This window comes from Accipiter gentilis, chromosome Z (assembly GCF_929443795.1).
Source record: "Accipiter gentilis chromosome Z, bAccGen1.1, whole genome shotgun sequence".
NCBI lineage: Eukaryota > Metazoa > Chordata > Aves > Accipitriformes > Accipitridae > Astur > Astur gentilis.
In genome coordinates, this window is record NC_064919.1 from 61,425,360 (window position 1) to 61,437,863 (window position 12,504).

A 12,504-nucleotide genomic window follows, 5' to 3' on the forward strand; every position below is an offset into this window, starting at 1 on the left:
TTCACCCCTGCTTTATGTTTAGACACACGAGTTATGGTGCAGTTTTGTAATTGATTTCAGCTGTTCTAACTGTGGACTGTTGCCAAAGAAGGTTCCTGCATTTCTTGTCTCCTTGTGCTTGCATGCACTTGCCTTTTCTTTCTACTACCCCTACTGATCATGCAGACGTGTGATGAGCAAATTGCCTTGCTGATATGCCTGAAAACCACCCAGAAAAGAAGGGAATGTTTAGTCTTCACTCAAATAAGCAAGCTGCTCTTGACTTATTGTGTCTGTATTTGTGATCCTGATGCTGCATAAAGAAAGAGATGGAAAGATACAGCAGGGGAGCAGGGAGGAGGACTGGAACAAAATGTCTGGGTGCTTTCAAGCAGCTAGATTGGTGTGAGGTCATGTCTGACCAACACACTCTGGGCTTAATTAGCTGGTAATATACAGTTGCTCCAGGCTGCCTCTACTGGCACTGTGGTCAAGGGAGAGAGGAATGGTTCTGTCCATGATTTAGATATTGGAAATCTCCAAAGTGTGAAAGTGCCACCATTTCCATCCACCCAGCTCCCTGTACTGATGTTGTTTTAGGATGGGACTACATATTGCTAAGACTCGATGTGAATGACCTGTGAATGCATTGGCATAGTTCAGTCAGCTTTGAGCGACTGGTATGGATCTAAGGAATATTAACTCCCTGCAAGATCTGTGTAGGTGGGAGGCTGGACAGAGGACAGATATTTCACGGTAATTCATTGAGAGAAAAGGTAATATTTGTAGCCTTTTATTACATTGTAGGAAGTTCAAATAGGGAAGGACACTGCAGACAGAGTCAATATGATGTGTGGTACACAAAACTGCTTGTTTTCTTTCAGAATAAAGCCTGGTATCCATTAAAAGACTAGAGTGTAATAAATTTCATTTTAAAAATCAGTAGAGATATTAGATTTCTCTTCAGAGCATTTTCCTTGTAACCTGGCATATTTGCATCTCTGAATAAAATCCAGTTTTGTATATTTGAAACCCTCAACTGTGGTGTCCAGCGCTTAAATGAAGAGTGGTGTGGTACCACATCAGTGTGAACAAGCAACTAAGAAGGAGCAAAGTATAAACTTTTTTCTCTCGTATTTTGCAGGTTGCATATTACAGCCTCACATGTACTTGGGCTTTTTTCTACTGATGTCCAACGCACAACAGATAGTCTAAACAGTATTCAGCAGGTCCTTCTGCAGCATAACGCCAATCTTTCTTTGATACAAGATGGAAGAAACATACAAAGACAGGACTTCATTAATGAAAGGGGCAAAAGATATCGCCAAAGAAGTGAAGAGGCAAGCGGTGAAAAAAGTGAATAAAGCTGTTGACAGAGCTCAGGATGGCTACACACAGAGGTCCTACAACCGATTCCAGGATGAGGAAGATGATGATGATTACTATGTCCAAGGAGGAAATTATGGTGTAGAAGCTAATGATGATGAAGGATCAAGTGAAGCAACTGAAGGGCATGATGAAGATGATGAAATTTATGAAGGGGAGTATCAGGGAATCCCTAATATGGGGCAGGGCAAGGATGGCATGGTGGCCTTAGGTCAGCCTATGCGTGATGAATATAAGGATCGTCATGAACTGGAAACAGAGAGGAAAGCTGATGAAGAAGAGCTAGCACAGCAGTACGAACTGATAATACAAGAATGCGGCCATGGTCGTTTCCAGTGGGCCCTCTTCTTTGTTTTGGGAATGGCCTTAATGGCTGATGGTGTCGAAGTTTTTGTAGTTGGATTTGTATTGCCCAGTGCTGAAACAGACATGTGTATACCCAATTCTGGATCAGGATGGCTTGGTGAGTAAAGTCTTTGCTCTGAGTTTGTGCTATTACAAGTGTTGCTGAAAGTACACCTAAATATGTATTTGTCAACACCAATGCTTATATAAAAATATGTTTGTATTGAATATAAATAAGCAATCCACAAAATGCATTAACAGCTAATATTGATTTAATGTGGCCAGCAGGAACAGGGAGGTGGTTGTTCCCCTGTACTGGGCACTGGTGAGGCCGCACCTTGAGTCCTGTGTTCAGTTTTGGGCCCCTCACTACAGGAAAGACAGAGTTGCTGGAGCCTGTTCAGAGGAGGGCAACCAAGTTGGTGAGGGGCCTGGAGCACAAGTCTTACGAGGAGCGGCTGAGGGAACTGGGGTTGTTTAGTCTAGAAAAGAAGAGGCTGAGGGGAGACCTTATTGCTCTCTACAACAAACTGAAGGGGAGTTGTAATGAGGTGGGTGCTGGTCTCTTCTGTCAGGTGGCTGCAGATAGGACAAGAGGAAATGGCCTTAAGTTGAGGCAAGGGAGATTTAGGTTAGATATTAGGAAAACTTTTTTTACTGAGAGGGTTGTCAGACATTGGAATGGGCTGCACAGGGAAGTGGTTAAGTCACCATCCCTTGGAGATATTCAAAAAGTGAGAGGACAGGGCACTTCAGGACCTGGTTTAGTGGGCATGGTTAATGGTTGGACTAGATGATCTTGAAGGTTTTTTCCAAACTAAATGATTCTATGATTCTATGATTCTATTATAGTTTTATTTTTTAGATAATTGTTTTCTTTTTCAGTCAGTAAGGATAAATAAATCACTAAAGTGGGAGACTGCACAGTAAAACTTAAGAGGAGAGGGATACATTTTGTTCTCATATACATGAGCAGACATCCAGATGAACTAATTTAAAAACAAACCACAGTTGGAGTATTGGAGTTCTGCTGGATTTATATAGGCATAATAAGAAGTAGATGACACAACTGTCCAGCAACATTGTCATACTGCGTGGGAGCATTACCAAGGGTGAGGTGGAATGCAATCTGGGAAATGCAGGAAATGCAGGGAAAATGCTGTCTAGCCTTTCCCCTCCTTTCATCTTTTAGTCCTTTAATCCCAATGACTGTTCTTTAGCCATCCCAAAAGTGTCATGCTAATACTGAGTCGGGGGAACAGAAATCAGGAAGACAAATGGCTGAAGGGTATGCTTTTTGTGTCTGCTCAGTTGAGGGGGGTGGGCTGTGTTTCATCCTGTTGCCTCTTCCCTCCCTCAGTGCACTAAATAGGTAGGCTGAGCCAGCCATGTGTGACTCGGTGAGAGCAGCGGTTCTGTGAACAGATCCGTGCTTGCCCATCCTGGGCATCCCTGGGCACAGCAGATAAAGTAAGGGTCTCATGGGGCAGGGCTGTGGAGAAAGGTTGTGGAAATGGTACCTGGAGGAAGAGAGGAGATAGGAGCATGGGGGCTTGGGATGTGGCAGAAAATGGAATACGTCTGTGTAGATCAGCAGCTTGAGCCTGAAGCACCCAGGCTATTATAGAAAAGGAGGGCTTCTTATAAAATATTTAGGAACATTTGTCTTCTGGCAGATGTACCTGTTTGTTGCCTCCATCTTTACAGCACATGGTTCTGTTGCAACAGTCTGATTTTAACTTAGCTCATTTTCCTGATTTTATTCCATTGCTCATTATCAATTAGAAGGACCCTAAGATACCAACTGCATCAAAATTAGATTCAGAATTTCAGATAGCACAAGGCTATTTGTGCTATTTAAATAACTCAGAAGCTTTCTTGGTAGACCATTAAGCTCATAATAGATTGGATTCCTGACATATTGATACTAGCAGTTTGGTTCTATGGATTTCAATAAAGTGGACTGTAGTCACACTCATTTATATCTGTAAGCCTCCCTTTGTGTCAGAGGATCATGAGTGGAAATGGAAGCTGTGTTCTCAGGTGGCTGGGTCCTTTGAGGCGTTCCTTACCATTTGATCAGTTGTTGTTAGAAATTAACTACTGTGCTTGTTTGTACAGTGCAGTGATTAAACTTCTAATAAAATAAATAAATTATATAAGTTTTTATGTTTAAAGAGCCTACATGCAAATTATCTGTTTGGTACTACTTGTTTACACAAATTTACAAACTTCACATTTGTCATGCTTGGACCTGTGAGTTTTCAGATCTACGTCTTACAGAGAAAAGGTGCATAAACATGTCTATTTATAGCCATTTTGGAGCCCTGTAAGTGATTCAGAGAGTAGAGAGAAAGAAGAGAAACCAAAACAACCCAGAAAGGTATCTCTAGATAAACATCACTGTGCCAGTGCAGATAATAACACAGAATACATTTTATAAGAACAGTGTACACCCAGCTTGCTTTTATTGTGATTTTGTTACCCAGTACTTGGCAGTTGAGGGCATCTTTAAACTCTGCTAATCAATTTTTGTATGTCTTCTCTATTGCTGGAATAAAAATGATGGATCTCAACCCCATTTTTTAATTACTGGTAACCCTGTTTGTTATCAAACCCACATGCAACATGCACCCCCCTGACAAAATGAATGGTCAAAGCTGTCTTTGTTCTCTGGGATGATAACAATATAAGGGTAGCCACCAAATGTCTCTGCAATTAGTTCGTGTGGGGGTAAGGAAAAGAACAAGGTTATGCAACATTAAAAGGGAACTTCTTGATGCTTACACATTCAGTTGCTAACTGATCTGCATATGCAGTTCCTTCCATTTACATTAAATGTTAAACTGGGAAATGGATCTTTTAATAATTAAGACATTCTGAACACTTTAGTACTCCTGGTTTCTCTGATTGTCCAGTTATGAGCGTGGAGAACATGGCCATAATGCTTTTTCTTCATTATACCTGTTATATGGAATTGAAAACGGGGAAAATACATTATATTTTCTAAAAACAATGTTTCATTTAAACACCTGCTGTAAGCATTTAGGAGGTGTCTGTAATTGGGAGTGGATAGTATTGTCCCCGCAGTGGCAGGTGGCCATGAGGATTGGCCGTCACTTGTTAAGTTCTGACCCATGTCAGGAAAAGGTTTGAGGATTTTGCTGTCACTAGACTTCTTATGATGCTGTCTTGAGATATATTGGAATGACTCTGTCAATGTTTAACTAAAATTCAGTACAGAAGATGTTAAATACCTCATAGATATAGGTGTATGTGTGTATATATAAATGGTGCTCACTGACAAAATTGAGGAAACAACTCTGGAAGGCTTCAGTGTGAAAGCAATGTATTCTCATGCCTAAAATACAGAAGTTGTAATGGATATCCCCTTATCTTCCTTTTGTAATAGTATAACACTAGCCTCTGTGTTGTATTAACAAACAAACAATTCTGTGCTAAAAGATTAACATAAAAAAGCAGGAAAGAACAGAGATAAACCGTTACTTTCCAAGTGTGTATTGAAGGCATTGCAACACAAGGTGGTTTTATCAATAATTTCACAAAAAATGGTATTATTTGCCCACTGCTAATAGAAATATATCATAGGCTGCAATTTGTCAGTACACTGATGCATCTATTGCTTATAACTAAAGTAGATATACAGCCTTTGCAGACAGTATAACCATAATTCCAGTGATACAAAATATTCATCATGGCAGTGAACTCTTAGTAAAAACATTTTTTTCTATGATCATAACTAGGCCCTCACAGCCAGGCTTTTCAATTATTTTGCTGTTGTCATTTCACATCATAATTACATCCTAACTAAGGTCTTCCAGACAGGCATAATTTCTTCATGATTATGATTCCATAATCCAGAGAGCTTTAATGTTGTTAGAATACTAAAAGTCATGGGACCAGTGCTAGGAGTTACAAGTTGGAACTGGTACACATACACAATATTTATTTTTCAGGCAATTTTCTAGACTGTTAAGAAACACACTAAGAACATGTTAATTTGTTATTGAAAAAGCACTTGTTGACTCAGTTGTAAAAACTGATTTCTCATACATCATGTCATGACAGTTTACTAGGGAACATGAGCTAATTAAAAACATGTGACAGTATTCATAGATCGTCCCTGTTGCTTTTTTTAAAATTTCCTTGCACCAGGGCAATTTCCCAAATTCCCTCCTTATTGATCATTGTATGAGTTTGAGGCCACTGTTGATTGAATGGCAGCATTTCAAAGCCTATAAAGTCACATGATTAAAGTGCTGATCAGAATCATGAACTGGTTTCTCATTGCCTTTTGAGTTAAATAATAAAATGATATGTTTTTTAATCTCCAAGCAGTTGTTCTATTAAAATTGGGGAAGTTGACTTGATTAAAGTCTTTTAAGATTACAGTGACATGTCACTAAGCATGATGGAGGGAAAGGTCTTCTCTCCCTGCTCTATAACTTGGCTGTACTTGTAAACTCCTGCACATATGTGGATCCATGCTGACCTCTTGGATTCTGGCACTGATGAGGCAGGACTGTCCCTTCTTGAGACAGGTTGTAGGCTCAGGCCTAAATACATTGTTTTAACTCTTTTCCTGCTTGCATCTTATCCCTTTGGTTTTACATGGGGCTCAGAACTGGACCAATTTTAGGTTAATTCTCTGGGCTCTTATTTGGGTGTACTTTTCTACATAACTTTGTTTCTATGTCTTTGCATGCAGATTGTTCTGAAGTTTTATAGTTGGTTTTTTTTCCTGTAAAATCTAAATTATGGACTTTTCTTTCCTCAGCATCTCTGCATCTGAAATAATGAAGTATTCCTTTCCCTAAGCTAGGGAAAGCTAGCCTTTCCCAGCTATATCAGTTCAGGATGCCATGCCACTGCTGACCATCTTCTCACTGGTTCTCCCATGGGACCTGTAAGTGCTCACCTTCATGTGCAAGACTTTTGACAGCAGCACTGCTGTCACCATTGCTAGCAGTAAATACAGGTGGACTCCCCCTTGACTGGTCCATGATGCCAGTCCTTGTGGCACCAGCTGGCACACTTTTCAGGCAGATACCTCTACCACTTTTTTGTACTTTTTCACCTCAGCACTAGAAAAAAAAAAAAGTCATATAAAGGTCCCAGGATTAGGTGATTATCTTCTTTAAACCTTTTTTTGAATTCATGCCAACAAAACCTGACACCAGGTTAGCCACTCATATGGTCTGACTGCCGTCCTTTCCAGAGACCAATGGCTCTTCATTGCTTCCTGATAGTGTCCCTCATCTGTTTTGAATCCATATATCACCCTTTGTATGAAGTTCAGACTGAATGATCTCTTGAGCATGAATAGTCTATTTTTGTTGTGTTACTTACCATTGTGTTGAGCAATGTGTTATCCAAGTCCTTGATAAGGGCTTATAGTACAGTAACAAAACCAGAAATAATCTTTATATGTAAAAGATATTCTTAGTTGATGAGCCATACAGACAGTTTCTTCTATCTAAAAAACTCAAGTATGGTGGTAAATCACTGGGCTGATAATGCAGGTATTGTGAATATGAATAGCAACAAACAGCTTGCTTCAGGAATCAAAGGATTTTCTGAAATCCCATGTTTAGTGTCAAATAATGCCTTGATGCAAGAGTTTTCTCTGATATTATCAGAATTTAATAATGACATTTTGTATAATATTTGTAGGAAGAAGAGTATCAGAGGCGTTAACTAGGTCCTTTGGGCTGAAGTAATTTTCAGTCTGGTACAACAAGCATGTGGCTACCACTTCTGCATTGATTACTAATTTGCGTATTAGCTATTCTAATGCACTGCTTCCTAGACCTACTCTATTTTAAAGCCTACTAAACATAACTCAGCATAGTTCTAATCCAGACAGTCCTTCCTTTTACATGGGGGGAAGTGCTCCCCAGAGGCTCAGTAGTTGATGCAAAGTGCTTATAAACTCTGTTAAGAATACCAGATGATTACTGAGTTTTGTTCCCCTCTTAGTTTTAAAAAGTACTGGTGTGCCAGATCTTTTCTACTTAATTTCATTCTGGTTTTGCACTGATCTTTTGGAACAACTTTATATTTGACAAATATCTTCCATGAAACTTATCAATGACAAATACAAGTCCTTCACCTGGGACAGAATGACTCAAATCACTGGTATAGGCTGGGCACTGACCTGCTAGGTAGCAAACAACTCTGTGGAAGAGGATCTAGGGCTCCTAGTAAGAAACAAGTTGAGCATGGGTCAGCAATGCCTTGCAGCAATGAAGGCTAACCACATCCTGAGCTGCACTGGCAAGAGTGGCTAGTAAGTAGAGGGATGTGATTATTTGCCTTTCTCAACACAGCGAGGCCAAATGTGGGATTCTTTGTCCTGTTATGGAGCCACCTGAAAGAAGAGTGTAACTAATTAGGGCAAATCCAGTAAAGGCCCAGTAAGGTGGTTAGAGGGCTGGAATATATGTCATGTAAGAAGAAGAAAAAGGAATTCGTCTTGTTTAGTTTGAAGAAAAGAGGTCTAAGAGAGGATCTGTCTGTACTATTTATGATATAATTGAGGAGGGCTATAGAGAAGCTGGAGTCAAGTTTTTCTCAGAGGAGCAGAGGAGGTCAGAAGTTACAACCAGGGAACTTCTGGTATAATGAAGAAAGTTCACAGTGAGATAGTCAACCACTGTGAGACACTCATTGCACAGAGAAGCTGTGGGATCCTTTGGAGATTTTCAAAAGTTGACTGAAGAAGGCCTGGAGCAACGTAATCTAGCTCTGAAGGTAACCCTGAGCAGGAGTTCAGACTAAAGCTCTCCAAATGTCCCTCCCAAACGAAGTTTTTCTGATTTCATAGATGAAAAAATAACTGTCTGTAAATGTACAACACTTCCAACTTCCTGTAACTAAAACTGATATTGCAGTTGTTACACCTGACTAAACTTTTAAAGGAAAGAGTGTTCTGAACTCACAGATCGTATGTAGGCTTGCTGGTTTAAACACAGACTAGCATCTAAATTCATTTGGGCAAGATCATATAGCTTGAGTTATTTATTCTCCTCCCGAGTCTGTATGGATTGTCTCTGGATCTGGCAGAAGTCTGGGAACATGCAACAAATGTCAGTGAATAAACCACTGCAGGATCTGAGTCTGACAGCACCATTTTGTAAATATTCAGGCATCTACATGCCTAGTGGGATTCTCCAACATGTCTAGGCACCTTACTACATCACTAGACAACTTGCATACATCCTTAGAGGCAAATATATGGACAAATCTGGAATCAAATTGTTATTGTCAGACTGTGGTTTCCCTTTTGCATGTTTGGATAGGTTTCATTCATGTAACTTCTTGCTGAATCAACAAACTTCCCTTTTAGAGAGATTTCTTGTGGATCTTCAAACTTAAATGATCTTAAGCAAAATTTTACGTTGAGTTTTCTTTGATGTTCAGTGCTTGTGATATTCCTGTGTTTCCCCACCTATTAAGTAGATATAATTCTCTGTGTAGGCCAGATACCTAGAGACATTGTGATTTAGAGGGGAGGAAGACCTTTCTTGGGATTGCTAATCTTTTTTTGAGTACTATGATTTACTATGGAAGCTAAAGATTTTGTCTTTGCTAATTGATGGCTAAATAAACATTTTATCACAAGATTTTTCTTTTTGCCAATTGTAAATAAATGTAAATCTAAATCTTGAAAAAAGGCCATGAAAACTAAATGTATTTATCTTAATGATCAGTTAAGATTACTATTGTTTGTGAATTCATTCAACTGTTTTTAACCAGCCTTGTTTATGCTAGGTTATGTTACATTTGTGGCTTAACTGAAATTCTATCTTCAGGGCCAAGTCCAGAATTCAAAGACTGAAAACTGGGGAAGTAAAGTACTGAGCAGCTGATTTTCTGTTTTGCATTTCCTCTTAAAATTCAAACATTGAAGACTATTTCAAAACAAAATCTGCTTTGGGTGTTATGGTTTTCTCTTATCTACTCAATTCCAGTGATACTTAGATTTGACAGCATGGTTCCTCCGTATACTATCATGCAGAAGACACAGTTAACCATGTATTTGACACTACTTATTAAAAGGTCTGAATTTTAATAGATTGTCACAAAACCATCCTTACACAGCAGTGAGTAAAGTTCCTTCTGCTGCTGTAAGAAAGCATCTACCTATAGCACTGTTCTCTTTTATTGTCAAATATTACTATAGGTCATTAGATACAACTGAGATTTCTTGCATGTTCTTGCAGGGACTACAGTAGGAGAAAGTGAGTCTTTTCTGCTTATATTCCAGTTATTTGCAGGCTACCAGATTTGTGATGACATAATAGACCACAAGGATGTAAAATAAAGGAAAACAAGGCTCTGCTACTCTTTGTTTTAGTGTTATATGCAGCTAGTAGATGTGCTGCCATAGAGTTGAAACTTCCAGGGGAAGATCCATGTTTTTATTATGGAAAGCATGATGAATTTACTTTTTTGAAATTACTTTAGACTTCAGGGATAGAGGAAGAGATTCAGAACTAATTTTTTAATGTGGACTCTTGGCTGTGTTATAAATTTTACTGAAGAGAGCACAAGGTGTCAAAATGTTAGGTACTTATATGTGGGTGTGAGAATTACTGTATTCACAAGAAATGCATCTAGGTTAAGAATACTTACTGAAATCATAGCAGGCCTTTGAGCATGAGGAATCTCACTGAAATAACAGTGAGAGTCCACTGCACTTACAGTTAATAGCAGTAATAAATCTTTAGCAGTGATAGAAAGATTTAGAAATAGAGCTGCAGTCATGGAAATGTGTGCTAAGTATTCCAGAGCAAGGTGAAAACTGGTCTGTAGGATTAATGTCTTATTCCCTCAGAAGGAGATACCAGAAATACTAACGCCATCATGCACGCTGCTCACCTTTGGTACAGTTCAGTTCCCTTGCAATGAGATTATTGAAGTACTCCTACTGCAGTGCTTTTGCTGCTTGCCTTCCAAATACAAATATTTGAAGGAGAAGGCTTAAGAGACAGATCTTTGTTTATTCTAAGCAGCTACATTATGTGGACCAGTGGAGATGGTGGTTACGTTTGTTTTTCTTTTCTGAGGGGAAAAAAGGGTCAGTGGAGAGAGTATACAATGCAATTTTTATCTGTTATGAACTGGACTAAACCCACATCATGTGGAATATCATGGACTTGTCACAAGACAGGAACTGGGAGCACAGATCTAAACCATTGATGAAATGCAACGTATTCAGTCCTCTGTGCTGCTGCAGGCTCCCATGATAAGCCAGTATTTAAGGTGGGTCACAGCTGCCCTCCTTTTCTGAGGATGATGTTGTTCCCAAAGGAAGCTGGTGTTAACAGGGAGAACAGTACTATGTCAAATGTTTTTTGACACTCTTTCACAGTGTTCCTGCATGCAGCTTTACTGAGGAATATAAACTATCGGACACTGTTAACTGTTAACTTACATATTCACTCTTTGCTTTTAAGAAGTTCTCCATTTAGCTTGGGGTTAAATAAAGTATTTCCCTGACTCAATACCCAGTTTCAGCCATGAAGTTTTAAAGTCAGTAACACACTCAATACAAGACAACTTGAAATGACTGCATTGCAGTTCATAGCTGAGAACCTTGGTGTTTGTATGCATTTTCAGTACAGTCAAATGCTCTTTTAACCCATTCATCTTTTGAGAGCTCCATCAGTAATGTAATACTTATTACTTTTTTTAGTTAAGTGGACCTAACTACACTTGTATATCTTGGAACAATCTCAGAGATAAATCAGTGTCCATACAGCTAGTAAAATAGTAGGTCACTTTTTGAGCAAGACATTTGTTGCCAGAACATAACATTTCTTCAAGGTTTAAGCTATGCTTGCTTCAGCTGAACTCAATGAGTACAGTGGATATTGGGAAACCTGCTTTTATTTAAATGATGAAAAATACAGCCTGCAATTGGGATAACATATGTACTTGTGAAGACTGAGTAGCTGGTAAGATACTTGTACATTTAACCACTTACAGACATGCATTACCACCATGTTTATTTGTACACAAAAATAAAGCTAAATAATTATGCACTTGTAGTCATCTTCACATCTCTGTCTTGGAGATTGATTGTGTCTAAAATAGATAAAAATCACTGGGCTACTTTTTTATGCATTGCAGGTTATTTTCTGACTCTGCCCATCCCATCACAGATCAATGACTTTACCATTTACATCACACAAATTTATAAACTTACAAAAGCGGCCAAAAGAAGGAAATGCCTCCCAAAGGAAAAGCCTGAGGGCCGTAGTGATTTCGCACATTTAATTTGGCTGTTGCCTCCACTTTTTCCTCTCTTTCTCAACTGCCATGGGATCTCTGGCTGGTGATACATCACTTCTTAAATCAATGTGTCAAATGGAGTTTTTTAATCAAACCGAACATTTTAAATATGATGGTTCGCTCTATTCCAAGTCCCTGTTTGCTTAATTCTGCAAAGTAGTTAAGTTATGATCTGCAAGCTTTCTTTATAGAAATGTTGATCTTCATTATTTGTGTATTTGTAGCTCTGAATTTTGCATCTTGCATGTTGAGTTATGAGATGAAAGAGAGGACGTATGAGCTCCTCAGCAAGAAGAAGAAATATTTTCACAGAGAAAGTGTTAATAAACTTCATTAAGACATGGAACAAACATAATTTAATGGCTTTTTGTCACAGCTGAGTAAACTTCTTCATACGCATTTTGTCGATGGATTTAACCATTCAAGGACTTCAGAAGCTTCCAAAGTCTCACTTGTCATTTTATCTTACACTAC

The 12,504-nt window shown here is 38.9% G+C and overlaps 1 protein-coding gene across 1 annotated transcript in view; it reads left to right on the forward strand.

Annotated features, from left to right (window-relative positions):
- Positions 1–1,248: 1,248 nt before the first annotated feature.
- The window catches only part of SV2C (synaptic vesicle glycoprotein 2C), an 86,253-nt gene continuing 74,997 nt past the window's right edge, over positions 1,249–12,504 (forward strand). Inside the window, exon 1 of the mRNA XM_049794666.1 lies at positions 1,249–1,828. Coding sequence (XP_049650623.1) covers positions 1,249–1,828 — 580 coding nt within the window. The remainder of the gene's footprint in view (positions 1,829–12,504) is intronic.